Source organism: Giraffa tippelskirchi, chromosome 3, assembly GCF_054371585.1.
Source record: "Giraffa tippelskirchi isolate mGirTip1 chromosome 3, T2T-mGirTip1v1.2.pri, whole genome shotgun sequence".
Lineage (NCBI taxonomy): Eukaryota > Metazoa > Chordata > Mammalia > Artiodactyla > Giraffidae > Giraffa > Giraffa tippelskirchi.
In genome coordinates, this window is record NC_137277.1 from 132,899,654 (window position 1) to 132,920,970 (window position 21,317).

Sequence of the window (21,317 nt, forward strand, 5' to 3'; positions counted from 1 at the left end):
GAAGGGAGCATGAGAGGTTATCAGGAAGAGGCACACGTGCTACCACGAGGTGGGCCTCAGGGCTGCCTGCAAAAAGGCTCTCCAGAGGCAGACCCACACACTCGGGGGCAAGGCAGCTGGTGAGGCTCCATCCAAGCTAGCAGGAGGAGAGGGTGCAATGCCTACTCCATTGGGATAAAGAAACTAAGCCAAGGTCAGAGGCCAGGTTTTCTCTCCTCATACCTTTGTAGAAGTTGCTCCTTCCCCATCACACACCTCGTCTGCCCCCCCTTATGTCCATGGACACGACACCTGCTGAGGTACACAGCATCCGAGGCCCACCTTCAGGCTGCCCCCATCTGCACCCTTGGTCCTCCCGCTCGTGAGACCCCGCTCTGCCCACTGTGGCTCAGCACATGCTGCCTTATGTTGGGGGCAGCAGTGGGCTGGATCTTTCCAACAAGACTCAGTCTCCCAGAGGTCAGATGCTGCTTCACTATACAATGTGCCCTCATTGGCACAGTGCTTCCCCATAACAGGCCTTCCACGTCTCACATCTCAGTTGGTTCTAACTTAAGTCCCCTGGAACCCTCAGAACACCTAAGACAGCATGTAACATACATGGTAGTGAAGTGAAAGTCACTCAGTCGTGTCTGACTCTTTGTGATCCCATGGACTGTTATACAGTCCATGGAATTCTCCAGGTCAGAATACGGGAGTGGAAAGCCTTTCCCTTCTCCATGGGATCTTCCTAACCCAGGGATCGAACCCAGGTCTCCTGCATTGCAGGCAGATTCTTTAGCAGTTGAGCCATAAGGGAAGCCCAAGAATACTGGAGTGGGTAGCCTATCTCTTCTCTAGTGAATCTTCCCCACCCAGGAATCAAACCGGGATCTCCTGCATTGTAGGCGGATTCTTTACCAACTGAGCTATCAGGGGAAGTTCTTAGAATATTTGTTGAATACCAATAACCTGATGTCTATAGTGTGCCCTACCATATTAAGAATAAAAAAACCAAGTATTTGTAGAAGTAGAATGCCCATAAAGATCTACACAACACACAATTGGTTAGATTAAGGGAATTAGGAAATATTTACTAACCACAGCTCTTTATTTGCTGTCTCTAAACAGGCTGTGAGGCTGAGGCAAATATAAGCCAACCCAGGGAGAAGAGGGGAAGCCATGAAGAAATGCTCAGAGTACAGCACGTGATGCAGGAGAAAGTGGGGCCCTCAGAAACTAGGGGGAACAGGCCAGCAACCACCAGTGCTCCTCACGAGGCACAGTCTCCCTGACCCCCAGCAAGGCACATGGTCAAACAGACATGGAGCCCAGAATGTATAGCTGGTTTGAGAGCTCTGCCCTGAGCGTCCTGGAGTTCGCTGGCTTCATGCAACAGCCCGTCTGGGGTCTCCCCATGTCAGGACTTAGCTCTTTTCATCTGCAGGGGAGTGTGCCATGAATTCACACTACATATCCCAGCTTGTCTTTCATTCTACACCTTTCAAAATCTTAGGCCTTTTAACGTAAGTGTGCTGATCAAGGTGCTTTCACTTTACACAAGGTTCTTAATGCTCTAAGGCTCAGGAGGATATGGCCAGGGCCAGCCAGCTTCAAGAGAAACCCTGGTACATTCAACAAAATACTGGCCTGAGGCTCAACAGATCCAGCAGAGTTCTAGAACCAACTCCAACACTAGTTCTGTGACCTCAGGTAAACATTTCCTGAGCCTTGACTCCACCACCTGCAAAATAAGCGATATAGTTCCCAGGTGCCTCCCATAGCTCCCTGCTTAGAAAACATGTCCCCTGAGTACCCTGCTCCTACTCCTACCCAAGCTGTTCACACTGCTCCTGCCTGTAGTTCGTCCTCCCCTCCTTGCCTAGCCAGGCCCAGGACAGTCCCGCTTCCTCCAGGAAGTCTCCCTTTCCTCCTGCTCCAGTAGGCCCCTGACCCAGCAACCAGAACCTGTCTCACGGTGTCCACTGGTCACTCCTGGACCTCTGTACAAGTCTCCCCATGTGCCAGTCCTGATCCTCAGCTCTACTTGATGCTACTTCAGGGCAGAACAAGGTTTTGTGTTTCCCACATGCTGAAGGCAGCAGATTCCTAATACATACATACTGAATCAAATATTTTTTAAAGAAGAAAAAAGTGATCTAGAAAACAGGATAGTTATATTTCTATGAAAGACAGGTTAAAATGAACTTCTAAACATTGTTAATAGTTATTTGCAACTCAGAACCCCTTGTAAGCCCTGAGTTTACAAGCTTTAATCATATTTGAACCTCAAACCAATCCTCTGAGGTAGGCAGAACAGGTTCTCTTATTTTACAAATGAAATGGCTGGGATTCAGAGAGCTTGCCCAATGAGTAGATAAAAATTCAAATTACAGGATTATAAGTTTAGGATGTCAAATGCAATCTACAAAGAAAACAGGTATAGAATATACACAAAAGGAAATGAGAAAAGAATTAAAACGTTTCAGTATAAAAAGCAAACAAACACAAAAGAAACCAGTAATACAGAAAATGAGGGGCAAAAAAGCTATTATGCATACAGAAAACAAATACCAAAATGATAGAAATCTCTTCCTTATCAGTAAATACTTTAAATGTAAATGAGTCAACTTTTCCAATCAAAAGACAGAGATCAGCAAAATGGATTTTAAAAAAAGGCATGTTTCAACTATATTTTGTCTATTAGAGACTCACTTTAGACACAAAGACACAAATAGTTCAAAGTGAAAGAATGGAAAAGGATATTCCATGCAAACAGTAACCAAGAGTACAGGATAGCTATTACTAATTTTAGGCAAAATATAGCTTAAATCAAAAAAGGTTATAAGAAACAGGAGGATTAACAAAAGATCCACAAACCAGGAAATTACAATATTTATAATTATACATCTAAGAATATGCCATCAAAACATACGAAGCAAAAAATTACAGCACTGAAGGGAGAAACAGTTTTATAATAATAGTTGAGAGACTTCAATATTCTACTGTAGAGGATTTGAACAACACAATAAATCAACTAAATATAAAAGAAATATGCAAAACACTCTGCCTAAGATGAGACCTTCCCAAGATAGACTATGTGTTAGGCCACAAATTGAATCTCAATAACTTAAAAAAGAGATGTCACAAAGTACCTTTTCTGACCACAATAGATAAAGTTAGATTAGTAACAGAAAGAAAATTGAAAAATCCACAAGTTTGTGGAAACTGAACAACACATTCCAACAACCAATGGGTTAAAGGATAAATCACAAAGGAAATTAGAAAATATCTTGAGACAGATGAAAACACAAACACATGGGATGCAGCAAAAGCAGTGCAGTGAGGGAAACGCACAGCTATACGAGCTATATGGCTTATATTTAAAAAAGGAAGAAAGATATGTATCAACAACCTACCTTTACATATCTTAAGGGACTAGAAAAAGAATAAATTGAACTTCAAACTTGCAGAAGGGAGAACAGTAATAAAGATTAGATAAATGAAACAAAAAATGGAGATAACAAAACCAGAAACTGGTACTTTGAGAAAAAAAAAAAATCAACAAAATTGACAAACATTTAACTAATGAAAAAAGAGAGAAGACTCAAAATTATTGATCAGAAACAACTGTGGGGACATTATGACTGATTTTACATAAATCAAAGATATGATAAAAATACTATGAGTAACTGTACAAGAACAAAGTAGATGACCAAGATGAAATGGACAAATTCCTAGAAACACAAAACCTACCAAGACTGAACCATGAAGAAAGAGGAAGTATGATAGACCTGTAACTAGTAAAGAGATTGAATCGGTAATCGAAAATCTGAGAAAGAAAAGTCCCAGGCCAGATGGCTTCACTGGTGAATTCTACCAACATTTAGAGAACACAATCCTCAATTTTTCCTAGAAAATTTAGAGGAAGAAACACTTGAATTTATGCTATGAAGTCAGCACTGTCCTGATAGCAAAGTCAGATAAAGATAAAAAAACTACAGATCAATATTGCTTATGAACACTGATCCAACATACAAAAATTAATAAATATAATACACCACATTAACAGAATGAAGGGGGAAAAGAAATCAAAGGATCATTTCAATTGACACAGAAAAAGTATTTGGCAAAATACAATACCTTTTCAAAATAAAAATACCAGACAAACTAGGAATAGAAGGAAAGTACAGGCATATTTTGTTTTGCTGTGCTTCACTTTATTGTACTTTGAAGATAGTCCTTTCCCCCCCACTCCCAAATTGAAGGTCTGTGAACACTCTGCGTCAAGCAAGTTCATCAGTGCCACTTTCCAACAGCATTTGTTGCCTACAATGTCACTGTCACATTTTGGTAATTCTTACAATTATTTCAGACTTTTTCATCATTATTATACTCCTTATGGTGATCTGTAATCAGTGTTCTTTGATGTTATGACTGCAATTGTTTGGGGTGCCATGAACCATGTCCATATGAAAACAGCAAACTTCATCCATAGATGTGTATGTTCTGACTGTTGCACCATCTCCCTGTCTCTCCCCCTGTACACAAGCCTTCCTATATTCCCTGAGACACAACAGTATTGAAATTAGGCCAATTAAAAACCCTACCATGGCCTTAAGTGTTTAAGTGAAAGAGTTGCACTTCTCTTACTAGAAATGATTAAGCTTAGTAAGAAATGCATATTGAAAGTTGAGACAGGCCAAAAGCTAGACCTCTTGCATCAAACAGTTAGCCAGTGCTCACTTACCATTCTGAAAACCCCAGGGCTCTTAAGAATTATGCTCTATCTACTCTGTCTGTGCTCTATAAATGGAACAAAGCCTGGATGACAGTGCATCTGTTCACAACAGGATTGACTGAATATTTTAAGCCCATTGTTGAGACCTACAGCTCAGAAAACAAGATTCCTTTCAAAATATTACTGTTCACTGACAGTGTACCTGGTCACCCAAGAGCTCTGATGAAGATGTACAAAATTAAGGTTGCTTTCATGCCTGCTAATAACACAACACCCCTTCTGCAGCCCAAGGATCAAGGACTAAGTTTGACTTTCAAGTCTTACTATTTAAGAAAAACATTTTGTAAGGCAGTTGCTGTCATAGTGACTCCTCTGATGGATATGGGCAAAGTCACCTGTAAACCTTCTAGAAAGGATTCAACATACTAGATGCCATGAAGAACAAAGAAGTCAAAATATCAACATTAACAGGAATTTGGAAGAAGTTGATTCCATCTCTCCTGGATGACTTTGAGGGGTTTAAGACTTCAGTGTAGGAAGGAACTGCAGATGTGGTGGAAACAGCAAGAGAACTAGAATTAGAGGTGGAGCCTAAAGATGGGACTAATTTGCTGAAACCTCATGGTAAAACTTTAATGGATAAGGAGCTGCTTCCTATGGATGAACAAACAAAGTGGTTTTTTGAGATGGAATCTACTGGTGAAGATGCTGTGAAGACTGTTGAAATGACAACAAAGGATTTAGAATATTACATAAACTTAGTTGATTAAACAGAGGCAGGTTTGAGCTATTAAACAGTATTGCTGCTACAGAGAAACTGTTTGTGAAAGAAGAGTCAATCAATTCGGCAAACTTCACTGTTGTCTTAAAATAAGACACAGCCACCACAACCTTGACCAACCACCACCCTGATTAGTCGGCAGCCATCAACATAGACGCCAGATCCTTCACAACCAAAATGATTATGACTCACTGAAAGCTCAGATGATGGTTAGCATTTTTGCTAAGATGCTGATATTTTTAGACATAATGCTACTGAACTCTCAACAGACTACAGTATAGTACACACATAACTTTTATACACCCTGGGAAACCAAAAAATCTGTGCAATCTGCTTTATTGCAATACTTGCTTTATTTCAACTGTCTGGAACCAAATCCATACCATCTCTATGCCTGTACCTCAATGTATCAAAAGCTATATATGAGAGACCCACACAGTGAATATGATGCTCGATGGTAAAAGACTGACAACTTTGCTTTTGAGATGAGGAACAAGGCAGAGGATGCTTGCTTTCACCATTTCTATTAACATAGTAAGTTCTAGCCAGAACAACTAGGCAGGAAAAGAAAGACATTCACATTGGAAAGGAAGAAGCAAAATTATCTTTGTTCAAAGATGATATACAGTTGACCCTTGAGCAACATGGGTTTGAACTACGAAGATGCACTTATACATGGTTTTTCAATACACACAGCACGACACAATCTGTGGTCAGCTGAAAATCCCAGATGCAGAACTACAGGTATACGACTTGAGCATGTGCAGAGTTTGCTATCTGTGGCAGGTCCTGAAACCCATCCCTGTGGGATACCAAGAGGTGACTGTGATCTCATATGTACAAAATCTCAAAGATTCCACAAAAAACTGTTAAGACTAATAAAGAAATTCAGCAAACTAGCAGACTACAAAATCAATGAGCAAAAATCAACTGCACTTCTGTACACTAAAAACGAAAACTCCAAAAAGGAAGCTAAGAAAAACAATTCCATTTACAATAGTATCAAAAAGAATAAAACATTTAGGAATTAACACAAGGAAGTGAAAGAACTGTACCATAAAAACTACCAAATTTTATTGAAAGTAATTAAAAACACAAACAAAAAGACACTCCAGGTACTATACAGTATGGTGACTATAGTAAAAATACTGTATTGTATATATGGAAGTCACTAACAGAGTAGATCTTAAAATCTGTCATCACAAGAAAAAAAAATCATGTAGCTATGTGTGAACAGCTGTTACCTACACTTACTGGGTGATCATTTTGCAATATAAATAAATATCAAATAATTATGCTGTACATCCAAAACTAATACAATTTCATATGTTCATTTTTATCTCAATTAAAAATTAAAAACAACTCATTATGTATACAGAGAAGGCAATGGCACCCCACTCTAGTACTCTTGCCTGGAAAATCCCATGGACGGAGGAGCCTGGTAGGCTGCAATCCATGGGGTCGCTAAGAGTTGGACACGACTGAGCGACTTCACTTTCACTTTTCACTTTCACACATTGGAGAAGGAAATGGCAACCCACTCCAGCGTTCTTGCCTGGAGAATCCCAGGGACGGGGGAGCCTGGTGGGCTGCCGTCTATGGGGTCGCACAGAGTTGGACACGACTGAAGCGACTTAGCAGCAGCAGCATTATGTATGGAGGTTAAAAAAAAACAACAGAGATCCCATGTTCATGGGTTGGAAGACAGTATTATGAGGTCAATACTACCCAAAGCTATCTATACATTCAATGGAATCCCTATCAAAATCCCAATGCGGTTCTCTGCAGAAACAGAAAGTCTTTTCAACAAACAGAACTGGGAAAGCTGAATATCCACACACAAAAGAATGAAGTTGGACCCCTACATAATACCATATACAAAAGTTAACTCAAAATGGATCAGAGGCCTCCATTAAAAGCTAAAACTATAAAACTATCAGAAGAAAACAAAGGGCAAAAGCTTCACTATGGATTTGGCAATGATTATTGAATATGACAGCAAAAGCAGAGGCAAAAAAATAACAGACAAATTGGATTTTATGAAAATTAAATACAGTTGTGCATCAAAGGTCAAGGGGTTAACATCCAGAATATAGACAGAACTTCTGTTAATTCAACAATAACATCATCAACAACAAACTCAAGCAACATAATTTAAAAATGGGCAAAGGACTAGAATAGACATTTCTCTGAAGAAGATATGCAACTGGCCAACAAGCATATGAAAAGATGCTCAGCATCACGGATCATTCGGGAAATGCAAACCAAAACTACAATGAAATACTGCCTCACAACAGCCATGAGGATGGCTGCTACCAGAGAAAAGAGAAAGCAACAAGTGGATGTGGAGAAACTAAAACCCTGGGCATTGTCGGTGGGAACCTAAGATGGTGCAGCTGGCAGTTATCACATGATCCTGCAATTCTACTCAAAAAACCCAAAGAATTAAAAGTGGGGTCTCAAAGGACATCTGTACCCCCATGTTCACAAAAGCCAAAGCATGGAAACAATCCACAAGGCCATTACCAAGAAATGGGCAAGCAACCTGCTATTATGTACATTCAGCGGACTATTATTTGGCCGTAAAATGAAAGGAAGCTCTGATACCTGCTACAACATGGATGAACCTAGAGACCATTGTCCTCAGAGAAATAAACCAGGCACAAATAGACGAACACTGTAGGATTCCACTTACAAGCATTCATACCAAAGAAAGTAGAATGGTGGTTGACAGGGACTGGGGAATATTATTTAATGGGTTTCAGTTTTCCAAGATGAAAAGTGCTCTGGAGATGGATGGTGGGGGTGAATATGAATAATATGAATGTACTTGGTGTCTGTGAGCTGCACACTAACACGTGGTTAAGACAGTAAATTTCACGTTACATATATTTTACCAAGAGAGAGAATGGAAAGAAAGGTTGCTCATAGTCATACAGCTAGTAAGTGGGAGACAGAGACTAGAAGGCAGGTTTTCTGATCGTAAAGCTAGTATTGCTGCCATGGCAATGGGACACTTTTCAAGATGCACCTCACAAGTCCCCCCACCCTAACCCTGTTATCGGGCCTTCCTCTACAGAACCTGATACCATTTATCAACTTAAGTAGTAGAAGGGGGTTCGTCTGACAGGCCTGATGACAGAAACAGGAAGCCACGGTTTGGTTCTGTTTCTAACTTAGCACCACATGCTGTCAGCTACCCATTCTGGGGGTGTGGGTGGGAGGGGGGTGTTTGTTTGTTTTAGGAGACGTGCATTGGAGTCTTACAAAGTTCATGTTAACACATCAGAGCTATCACATACAAAAACTGTAATGACTGGAAGCACTGTGCTGCCACAGAGGACAGATGTCAGGTCAGCCTCCCCTAGCACTCCGAGCTGACTGATGTCATCAGTGGGGAGGTGGGAACACTGGCTCTGATCAGGACTGGGCTCCAGACCCTATACCATCATTGCAAGGGGCAGCAGGTCAACCACAGGACAGGGGTGAGAAGACACCTGCATTTTCTCAGCCCCTTGTTAGCAGGGTCAAATGAGATGACAGGACAGTTCCCTTACTCCTGAGAGTAGAAAGTACCAGAAAACCGAGATCTGGAAAACATTATTTTTCGATGAATTTTCCTTTCTACAAATCTAATTCCCTTTGTGAAGACTGTCTGTGAGGGTCCCACTGCTGCTATGGAGCAGCCGTGGATTCCTGATGGCAGCAGCAGAGGCAGGTGCTCCTGGCCCGTACACTGCTGGGCGCTCTTGGCTCATCATCCTGCAGGCCGTGGTCAGGGAGGGCTAGGCAAGCACTTCTGCAGGAGCAGTGATGGGAAGGAGAGCACGGGAAACGGATCCAGGTGAAGCAGCCCCCACCACACCTGCTCCGCTCAGACTTCCAGCCCAGTTGCTGATGTATCTTCTTCTGGACCAGTGATTCTCTACCAAGGCTGACTCTGTCCCAAAGGGACACCTGACCAGGTGTGGGGACATCAGCTGAGGGTGGGGTGCGCTCCTGGGACCTCAGGGATGGTGCCCCCACCACAAAGTGCCCCGAAGTGTTGGCAGCACTGAGGGTGCGAGCCATGCTCTGGACAAAGGTGGGAGAGCCAGCTCTGCCCAGAACTCAGTGAGTGGAGACGCTCACCAACTGTGCCAAAGGAACAGGCCTACTTGAAAAGGCATGAGGCTTCACTTGCTGCTTCCTTCTTTGCTAAGGAGGAAGGCCAGATATTTCAGGCTCCGTGCTTTTGTATTCACACCCCTGCCTGTGTCCTCTGTAACTTTACAGTGACACATTTTCCCCAGGCAGTCCCCAGGGCAGGTGCCTCACCCTGGCCCAGCTCCTGGCCCCTACTGCCTGAGATCAAGGGTGGCTATCCTCTCTCCCCAGCGGGTTCATCAGATTTGAGTTTATTTTTAAACCAGCAAGCACTCTAGTCACTCTCATCTTCCATGAGCCAATAGTCCCTTTGTCTCATTTTCTGCCAGATTCTAGAAGGAACAAGAGGAAGTATGACCACCATGGGCCCTCAGGTGGGTCAGGTGCAGAATCAGTGTCCTCACCCTGCAGAGATGCCGTCATGAACACGGGACATGCTGGGCACACAGTGAGAGACAGCCATCATTACACTGACCCACAGGACCCGAAGCCCACCCAGACAGGTGTGACGCCAGCAGGCAGATGTCCTCAGTGTTTCAGAGAGAGAAAACAAGCTGGTTTCTAAACAAAGTCATCTTCCTTTTGGGGATAAAATAGAAGTTCAAAACTATTGTGTTAAAGACAAGAGTGACAACAGACTGCCTGGTACCTTGGTGACTTCACTACACAGTTGTTCACTGTCTTTAGAGACACGCCTCTGGAAAATAAGGCCCAGCTAGCTCACACACGCTGAGAAAGTCTGTCTGGAGCCCAGAACTGCAGGGCAGTGGGTCTGGGACGCACTGGTAGGCCCAGGTGCACGACCCACCCGTGTAACACTATACATACCTTGCTCCCCGTAAGCTGTGCCAGGTGAGGTTTCAACTCTTCTCCAATTACGGAATAAATTGCCACTAAGCAAAACACGCTGGCCTTGCGCACGCTGCTCTCGGTGTTGTCGTAACCCTACAGCCAGAGGGACAAAGAGGAAAACGAGATCAAAGTTTTGTCCGACTGACAGTATTTCATCAATGTTTCCACACTCTCACACTTCAACCTCAGCCTTGCTGGGAGCGGTCTGGATGCCCCTGAGCTCTGCCGATGAACCCCAAGAACTCTCACCCCAAAGAGGACACACGCAATAGTGTCAAGAGTGAGCTGGTTTTGGGGTGGGAGGCAGGAGGCCGGCGAGCTGGTCTCCTCCACAGAGAATGATGCTGTATCATGAGCTGCCAAATAACGCTGGCAGCACCAGCCAGGAAACGTTGTGAGAGAACAGAATGAGAAAAGGAAATTAAGGGGGAAAGTAAGTGGCTTCTTCTCACCATGGTAAAGCAAATCTCACATGTGCAAATCCCTTTAAAGAAATGAGAACTATGTCGCTCACTCTGTGGATAAAACTCTCCATTGTCCACGGATCTTCCTGCAGTGGGACGGACCTCCACATCCCTCTCCAGCTGGCCCACAACCTGCCTCCTCCCTCCCCAGACCCAGATGGGACTGTCCGCTTTTCTCCAAGCAGCCTTTGGGACCTTTCAGACTTTGTGCCTTTCCCTCTGCCTGGAATAATCCAGCCCTCGGCTGTGTGTGTTTAAAGTCCTGAGCCCAGTGCTCAGCAAACAGCAGCGTTTATTAAGTGCAAAGCCAATGTCTGTCTACCCTTCTCCACTGAAATCTCTCTCTAGGGCCCAAGTCTAAACCACCTCTTCTCTGAGCCCTTCAACCTAGAGATCAGCCCCACCCAGATCTCAGAACCACCCACATCCACCCCAGTAACTCAGCACACAGCACCGGCCCTGACCTGCAGCTGTTGGTACGGAAGTACAAAGTCCCGGAGAGGGCTGTCAACTCCTTGAGGTAGGGTCCCAACAGAAGAAGGCACCTTGCCTTCCCAAGTCTATTTAACTCAATGCCTCACGCTTATAAGGGTTTCAATTACTATTTGTTGGCAGATTAGGACAAGGACCACTATTAAATGTTGGTTTCCATGGGTGACCCTGCCCAGGGCTGGGCCCATCAGCCATGCAGTAAGGAATAAACAACAAAGAAAGATCAAAACATGTTCACAGTAAACAGAAAGTTCATCCTGTAGGCCACAGGTCTGGGCTGCCCCGGAAGAACTTCCTCTGTGTTCAGGGAGGGTGGGCCAGAAGAGACAGACAAGATGCTGAGGGTCCCGCAGGGAGTGGCCCACCCCGCCCGTCCCTGTGCACTGAGCAGCCAGGCCGCCATGAGGGGCCCACCTGCAGCAGGCCTGGGATGATGTCCGCGAGGAGCTGCAGCAATGACTCCTTGGCGATCCTCTCGACGACTTTGGTCTGCATCTTGATGGCGGCCAGGTTGATGGGGTAGTCGGCTGTCTGGACGATGGGGCACAGCACTTTGATGCACTGCTCTGGGTGGATGGAACTAGCCAGCGTGGATGCAGCCTCCTCGGCAGCCCTCACCACCTGAAACAAGCCCCCATGTGAGTGAGCTCCACACCGCAACACACACTTCAAAGGCCAAGTGACAGGCATGCGGCACTAGTGCTGGAAATCCCCGCCACCATCCCCACCCCTGGCTACGCTTTCACTGCAACAGAGTCAGCCGGAGGAGCAGCTGCAGAGAGGTAACCTTACTCTAAAACAGTCATATTCTGTGCTCCAGCTCATAAGATCCTTAGAAACTTCACAGCCTCGGTAATTTTTTCCTACTATCCTTCCCCAACCTGTGTGCATTCGTGTGTTCATGCATTCCTGGGTGGCAGCAGCCAAGCTGAGCACAGGCCTCAGAGGCAAAGGTGGTGCTGGGCAGGGTGGGTGGTCCGTGCTGAGGGGCTATACGAAGATGCAAAGGTTCAGGAGGCAGCAGGTGAGGCCACAGAAGCAAGCAGGTTCTGCTAACTTGCAGCTGGCCAGGAACAGATGGAAGGAAGTAGGGCAAGCCAGAGCCCTGCCAGCCACTTCAGCGCCCAGTCTGCTCCCTTTACTTTTTCTCACTAGTGCTCACCTACGCTCATCACTTGACCGGCAGGATGCACTCACCTCAACAAACCCCCAGGAAGCCCCAGGTGCACCCTAACCACTGCACTTACATGCTTTGATGACACTGCCTCCCCCACTAGACTAAGGGCTCCTTGGAGGTCAGTTCCCATCTCAGCCACCTTCTGTTCCCCATGCCCAACAGTGTCCATTATGCACTAGGTGCTCAATAAATGTTGGTCCAACTCATTTTCCCACAGCGTGCGTGTGTGTGTTATGTACATGTTCATGACTGGCACAGTCAGCTCCAGGGCATGCCTCGCTGATCTGCATTTACATGTTCCAACGGAGGAGCTGGCCCAGAAAATGAGGAAGAAGTCAAGCCATCTCCAGAGGACCAACTTGGGCTTTGGGGAAATCAGCTGTACAAGGCCCAGAAGGTCCATCCTGGGTGACACAATGAAAGGGCAACAGATCTGTCCTTTGGAAAAGAGACTTGAGTTCAGGTTAGTTTCCTCCAGTGATCGGTTTGTTTGGAGAACAATAGCGTATCGTTAGAAGGGCCCCATCATGTAGCAATCACTAGATGAAGTGCTCTTCTTCTTCCTCAGCTCGTGTGTGTCCTGAGGACTGTGGTCCATCCACAGCATACGTGGGAAAGCCAAGTGTTTGGCCTGTGACACACGGCTAGGCAGATGGTGGAAGAGGGGTCCATCCCTTCTCTAATCTGGCCCTGCAGTGGGACACCAATGCCCTTCAACTGTAAGAAATCACTGTTTACAAGTGTCACAACATACTGGTCAGAAAATTGAGTAATACTAACTGATGAAATCTGAGGTCTTAGTTTTTAAACATGGGGGGAAAAAATGAAAGGGTCAGAAAATACTGGATGATTTCATTGAGAATATCCCAAATTGGAAAACACTGATGTAGAGCAATTTAGGAGACCACTAAGAGGTAGAGATAGCCAGGTGCGCAGGAAGATACAGGACTGGGAGAGAGACTGGGAATGAAGTCCTGGCAGCTCCACTTAAGTCTTGGCAGGAGTAACGCAGAAACTTCCCGGCGCCCCTCAGGGATGCAAAGGGCACTGACCACACAGGGAGATAAATGGCCAGGTTCACAGTGAGGCTCTCTCGCGAGGGTTTCCTCCTCCCGCCAGCCTCTCCAGGCTTCACTCTCATCCAAGTCACAGGAATTAACCTGCAGGGAACTGCTGGTAAACAGATCAGCTCAGGTATGTGGAGCTGAAACCTGAACCCAAGGAGAACTTCCTCTGATAAAACTCCAGGAATTCTTGAAGTTGCTTGCAGGAAGCATTTAATCAAACATAGGTTTTTCTGAAAATGTCTAAAGAGAAAATGCCAGAAGCTGCATTTCAAGGAGGTCTGTCTGAGGCCCCCCTTTCACTGAGGCTGGAGCAAGTTTCCCAAGGCAGACGCTGTTTTTGGCACAGGGGGCTGGTGCTCTTGACTTCCCTCTACATGTCAAGCTCCTGGCTGCTGGCTGGCTGCCTGACTCAGGGTGAACTCTAGGTTTCGCCCCTGTGTTCTATGTAACATAAGAAGCAAAGATTATAAATGTAAGCAAACAGAGAGCAAAGTAAACACGGGCAACAGAGAGAAAGGAGGATAGTACTCTTTGGTAGACACGGTGGCCAGAAGGGGCAAAGATGAGTTCTCAGGGAGGGTGAAGATGATGAGAGAGAGTGGGGTCAGGCAGACTTCTGGGTCATTACCAACCCTAAGTGACCAAAATGGTTCCAGTTCTGCTGATTTTTCTGCAGTCTGGTAGAAACACAGGAATTCTTCTTTTTCAAAGTCAGTGAATTAACAGTGTCTAGCTCGGAAAAGTATAATTTCCTTATCTAACTTTTTTAAAAATGAGATCATTACTCAGAACATTGATGAATGTTTGCTTAAAGATAAGGTTTCTTTGAGAGCACAGAACCTGTCACAATTTGAACTGCATGCTTTAAGTTCACAAAGTCTGCGCTCTGTCACAGGCACGGCAGTGTAACTGGCTGACTAACATAAACAAGCAAGCAAATGTTCAGAAACGACGACAAGCAGGTACACCTAGTTAGTAGTAGTAGTTTAGTGGCTAAGTTGTATCCAACTCTTGCGACCCCATGGACAGAGGAGCCTGGTAGGCTCCTCTGTCCATGGGATTCTCCAGGCAAGAATACTGGAGTGGATTGTCATTTCCTTCTCCAAGGTACACCTAATTCAGTCCCAATCATTTAAAAGCTAAAGGAGACACTGGCGCCACCTTCTGGGAGAAAGCCAGGAAGACCTCACAAAACAGGCAAGATGATGGGGTTGTGTGCCCATCGTGGCGGGGAGGCTGTCTCTCTGGCAAGATGGTCACCACCAGGGACCTGAACCCAGCATGCAAGTCCCCGTCTGTCAGGCCTGGCCCCAGAGGGAGGGAGGGAAGGAAGAAGCTTCAGGGTCCAAGTTCGGGACCCAACTCTGTCACCAACGAGTGAGGTGAACCTGAGGGATGCTTCTTTTACTGTCTGGGCCTGTTTCCCTCATAAGTAAAATGAAGGGGGTGGGGGGACCTGAATCAAGTATGCTGACATCAGTTTGGATGGTGACATTTTATCTCCCTACCCTACCTAGTGAGTACTTTCTCTTGAAAATGCACATGCACGATTTCAGAAGGCAGAGTCTGCATGAAACAGTCTCTAACCACACAGCCATCACACTCTCCCCTAGAGGGGCAGATTGAGGGCAACACTGTCTCAAGTGTGGTAAGGCTCTGATGTGGAGACTTACTCTGTCCCACCTCAAGGGATGGAATCACAGCCAATGGGGAACAACACTGTGGAGTCAGAGGGGCTGGATGCCCAGGAGGTAGCCATGTCTGCCGCCCTGCAGGATGCCAAGAACGCTGGGCTGGCTGGTCTCTAGAGGAGTCACGGAGGCGGAAGATGGGCAGCACACAAGAGGCTCCTCTGCGTCTCCCAAAACCCGTCAACTCCTGGTATCTCCTGGCCTCAAATGCAGGAGTGTGATGGCCACTCCAGTGTGGACACCAAGAGATTCAGCCAATATGGGAACCCAGTTGGGAGCCCAATACACACAGCCCACAGTTAATTCACCCAAATTTCAATAGGCTTCTGACATGTATTTCATGAAATGCAGTGATTTCTGGTTTACATAAAACAGGAAAACCCCAACCACAATTCTATTCAGAACCGGTCTACCTACTTCAGTGGATGAGGATTAAAAGGACTGTGTCTGCAGTTTTCAACAGCATTAGGCTCCTCACTCCCTTGACATGAATGTCAGCCCTACAAGGGGCAGGCATCCTGCAGCCCCAGTTCACCTCGAGTGCCAGCACTTCCAGTGTTCAGGGAGCTGAGACCCATCCCCAGATACTCAGCTAACCAACTGGTCAACGTAGGATGAGGACCTGAGTCTCCAGACCCCAAAGCTCTGATGTTAAACAGATCCTTTCATTACCATCTTTCCACCTTTATTTGCCCTACACCAAATCACTTGACTGCTTTCTCCAGACAAGTTCTCTCTCTCAGGAAGACACCCTTTCTGAGGCTATGGAAAGTAAAGGGCAGGTGTCACATCTGGTTCCTAGGAGGTAGATGCAGCAGAGAGGAGGGGCTGTATCTCCTTGCCCTGAGTAACTGTGGGGCAGCGGCTGCCGTCTCTCAGGACGGGACACTGTGCCTGGCACATCCCGGCCACCCTCGGGGCCATGCTGGTCCAGTAGACCCAGCCCAGACATGTCCTCCCAGCCCAAGGCCCACACTCAGGCTCGCTGCTTGACTCACTGCTGTCAGCACTCTCCCTGAGTGCCCCTCCCAGTCCACCCCAAACTCCCAGTGCACTTCTTTCTGGACCCCACATGGAGTCCTTTGCTCTAACCTGAACTAAACCCTAAGTTCCTTTATGTCTAAAACGCTCCCCAACCCCTCTTCCCTGTGCCTGCAATAATAAAACATTTACCAGAGTCTGCGCTATGAGTGTCAGAATGGCTCAGCAACTTTCTGACCTTTTAAACGACCATATAGGTTTCTGGTTTTGTCTTTTTGTTACAAGGCTAAAAGTTACAAAGGAAATAGGGCTTCTGGCCACATGCCAAGATTGGGCCCAAAGAAAAATGGAGATTTGGAGTCTAGGAAGGTTTAGGCTTGTTATTCAATAGCAGCCTCTATTATCTTGAGGCCAGATGACATGCAGATAACCATGCAGTCCACTCCCTGGGCTAACAGATTAGGAAAACCAAGGTCCAGAGAGGTGAAGTAATCTCTCCACACTCACACAATGCACTGTTCACCAGAACCCACTGACACGTGGCCGCTGCCCCAAGAAGCTTCTAAGGGCCATTCCAGAGCCAAGGATCTGCTGAAGCCACGGTCAGAGTGATCTTGACTGGGATTTGAAGTAGAACATCAGCTCATCACTGAAGTGCTTTCTCTATGACACACCATTGCTTTGCTCAGGCCATGCTATTTGCCAAGAGGTCCTGAAAGTTCCATTTTAAAAATATACTCTGGTTTAGCTTTTTTAACTCTCTGCAATCTTAAAATATTAAATTAACTAGAAATGATTTCAAAATAAAACCCCAGGAGACATAACAGTGGTTGTTTTATATTTATTTAAGAAACAAACTTCCCCAAACAAGCCAAACCAGGCTGGATTCTGATGCCTTAAGCACCAAGACTTCTGTGGGGCAAACAAGGTCTGGTGACCCCACAGAGTGACACAGAATGAAGCTGATATTTTTCTCTTTAACAGGCAAATGTCACTGAATATTCACTACTGTGGCTGAGGTCAGCGAAAGCAAAGCCTAATGGTCAAAATATATTGTGTTGGCCAATGTTATGGCCCAATAGAGTATCTTCAAAGAAACAGTTGATGCTTCTCTATAATTCAAACACAACACTGACCAAGAACCCTAACATTCTGGCTACTGCGTGTAAGCCATGGCGCCTAGGAGCAACAGCTATTCTTAGATTAAATGTGTATAAAGTGATTAATAATTTCTACCTCTGTTGTCTGCCTCTGAGACGATACAGACATCTGAAGACAGCTTTATGAAGCAAAGTTTGCACAGAGTCTGACAGTGTTAAGACATGAGCTTTCATGTCCCGCATCTGATTCTGTGGCAGCCACACTTCAGAGTGGGGATCAAATAGCACGGCTGGAGGCTGGATGCTGGATGGAAAACGCGGCTTCCCATCTCTATATTCGTGCTCCCACAGACCCCAGAACTGCATTCATAGTATCAATGCTCATATCAGATCTAAATCCTCTCTTAATCATTGATGGAGAGACTTGGTACCAGCCCTAAGACACGGATTACAAGTTCTAAGATAAGAAGCACTGAAGTTAATGGAGTTTTTTTGAAAAACAGAGAGTGGGCACAGGATCTTAAAAGGTCGCTATCAAGGCCTTTGCCCGTTAAGATGTTTGCTAAAAGCTAACACTACTGTAAACCACAGTAACTTCATTAATGAGCTATTGAAACACAACAGCAAATTTTATTTACTAAAAAGATAAAAACACAGAGTTAGATAATTTAAGAGATCCATGTATTCAAATAGGGAATAGGAAAACATACTTAACCTGACAAACACCAACTTTTTAAACAAAAACTAAATCGGTTCCCAAATCCTCTATCTTGCTTATTGTAAAACATTTATGTTAGCTTAGGATGAGTCATGATGAGACAGATTTAGCACCTGGCATGTTTCAGTGTGATAGTGTTTTGCACACATAGCTCCTGCTAAAGACCCTGAGAACAGAGCCCTCAGCTTATTGGGGAAAAAAACAAGACAACTTAGCAGCCCTGCTTTAAGCGCTTTCCCTAAAGGCTTTATGACACGTTTCAACCTATTAGAAACTATATTTCAAGAAGTCCTTCACTGCTACAGCCCCATGGCTAGAACTAGTGTGCATCATGCCAGGGCCCTGCCACAGCAGCCAAGGGAGGACATATTTGATGACAAGGTCTCTCACAGCAGCTCCTTGTCAACCTGCCAGTCCATCTCCTTCATCTCCTGTGAACACAAAACTAGCTTCTTACGGAGGAGGTTCCAGGAGCTATGGCCCTGGATGAGTACACTTTGGAAGCGCCGATTGGACAAGAAGAGGCTTGGGCTCTGTCTGACTAGTAACTGGGTCTAGAAACACCTTGGATCCTTTCCAATAAATATGAGAATGATGTTTGAATAAACGTTTGAATGTACTGGTGAGAAAATATAATAACTAGAGAAATACTGTGTGTGATGTTAATTTCATATGCCAACAGAAACACACAGGTGCCCAAGTTGGGAGTTTCTGGCAAAATGACAGCATGGAGTTTCATAAGGGAAAGGACATGGGCAGCAAGTCAAGGTGAGTCTGCAGGTATGCAAAGCAGGGAGGCCTGCCAGCAACGGCACTCCTTTCAGGACACAATGTTTCCTCCACCTGCCTTATCAGGAAATCAGTGACAGCTGCGTGGAGACCCCGGGTCACAAGAATTCCACACAACCAAGTGCTGGCTAAATTTGCTTCAGGCAGCAGGTATTTTCTGCTTGTGTCCCTTAAGCAACCTAAAGGACTTCACAGCTGAGAACCTTCTCTCCTCCACCTCTTGTCTTGCAGGGGAAAAAAACAAGAACCCCTCACACAACCAGTAATGTATGCTTGTCAGGGTCCACTGTCCAGGTTCTGAAGGTTAACAGCAGGACAGCCACTGTGAAGACAGACATCTCCCAAGGAGATGGCCAGCGGCTGCCACACAGGGCAGAAGGGCTGCCACACAGGGCTTCACCTTAATGCCACATTCTGTTATGTCTTCCCCTCTGAAAACAACTGATATCATATGAATGTAAGAGATCACCTATTTTATTTCATTTTTTGATCATGTATTCTCATTAAGGAGAGGCTATTATGGTTTAAAACAAAAGTCAGCATGGGCCTGTTTGCCCCTTAAAAGACACAAGACCTAGTTTGCATCTTGGTTCTGCCAAAAGCTGCCACATGTGCATCACCTGACAAAGGACAGGAACTCCTGGACCCTCTTCCTCACCTGGGAACAATTATGTTGACCACTGTCAGCTTATCTGGTCCTTGACAATTGTGTTGACTGCCCTCAGCTAATCTGGTCTTTACATTGTTTCAAAAGAGTTATTGTAAGTGCAAAGTGTTTTGTTCAAATGTGAGTTATGATGATCACCATCAGGCCACTGAGCCAGACTTTAGAAGTGTACGTTAGTGGTTTGCACACACACCTATTGCTTATACCCCTGTGTTTTGCTAGGACTGCTGGGTGAAGACACGCCTGGACAGAGCAGCAGCCTCAGCCTCGCTGAGCCTACAGTTGTGTGGGAATCTGAGGAGGCCAGACTGTCTCTGTTCAGTAGGAGTCACGTAACTGCTGAACAGAAAAAACACCACGATGTAGGGTCTGATTCTTGCTGTGAATATAAGAACTGCTCTAATCACAATTCCTTTAATCCATGACTGTGCTCACGAGAGTCACACAGCAGCCAAGACTGAATTGACCACATGATTATGTCTCACTTAGGGGTCAAACCCATTGTCACATCAAGTTTCCTAAACCTCTAAATAAATGGTTGTTGTCCATAGTGAACTTTACTGGAAGGGTGGCACTGAAATCATTTTCATTTAGGACAGCCCCACGCACCTCCCCACTCGGGCGGCCCCTCGATACTCAAAGGACTCGGAGTAATAGGTACCTGGACAGTGCCAGTAACAAGCGACTGGACAATGCCTGGACTGTCCACCATCTACACACAAGTCCAAGCCCAGAAATGCGTGTTCTGGGACAGGCCTGAGGAGCAGGAACACCAGCAGAGTGAGTTTCTCACATCCAGGAATTGGTGGAGTGGGCAGAGCTGCCACGGGCCCCAGAGCCCACAGAGTGGAGCACACTGCCAGGGGAGGCGGGGACACCTGAACATGCCAGTCTCACCTAACTCCCCTGGGGACAACATGTGATGACAGCCACCAAGGAAAGCAGGGCTCTGAGGGCGAGAACCTGGCCGAGGGTCCATCCCTGGTCCTGACTGCAGGGAGGGGGCCAGCCCGCTGGACAGCAGTGAGAGCCCAGCTGTGGGAACCTGCAGGGGCACTGGCTCTGCACCACTGCTCAGACATTAGGACGGACGTAGGGGTGTGCACCCTGGACCCGGCTCACCTCCTTGTGGGAGTCTTTGTGGGCTTCTAGCGTCTTCATGATCGTCAGCTCTGCGTAGTTTTTAAACCTCGCCGGCTGGTTTCTCAGGATTTCCCGCAACACTCTGAGAGCCAGTGCTCGGATGGAATGCTGGGGCGAGAGGAAAGGAGACATGAGCAAACGGCTCCAGCGCCTCCCTGCGCACACGGTCAGCAGGGCCCAACATCAGGTCCCAGGCCTGGGCTTTCTTGGCACCTCCAGGCGCTGCGATACGAATGCCAGGCTGACTGGATACAGGCTCCCCAGCCAGCCAGCTCCACGAGGGCAGGTGCTGTGCTGGGACCCAGCACCTAAGAGGGACCCCAGGATGGCTTCCCGAATGAGCCAAGTTAGGCCCGCATCAGGATGATTAAGTTCATATCAATCTCCCAGGGGATTTCAGGTTTTCTGAGGGTTAGGTACACATCTGTAAAATACATAAAAGAATAGATGAAGAGGACCTACACATCTTATCAACCTGCCCTGGCAGACAGTGGACTTTCCTACCAGGACAGTGCAGATCTGTCGATTC

General features: G+C 45.9%; 1 protein-coding gene across 50 annotated transcripts in view; it reads right to left on the reverse strand.

Moving 5' to 3' along the window:
• The window catches only part of CLASP1 (cytoplasmic linker associated protein 1), a 274,282-nt gene that overhangs the window by 3,132 nt on the left and 249,833 nt on the right, over positions 1 to 21,317 (reverse strand). For all 50 annotated transcript variants that reach the window (XM_081576019.1, XM_081576021.1, XM_081576032.1 and 47 more), the window contains 3 exons: positions 20,768 to 20,896; positions 11,870 to 12,076; positions 10,476 to 10,592 (listed from right to left, as the gene is read on the reverse strand). In XM_081576019.1, coding sequence (XP_081432145.1) covers positions 10,476 to 10,592; positions 11,870 to 12,076; positions 20,768 to 20,896 — 453 coding nt within the window. The remainder of the gene's footprint in view (positions 1 to 10,475; positions 10,593 to 11,869; positions 12,077 to 20,767; positions 20,897 to 21,317) is intronic.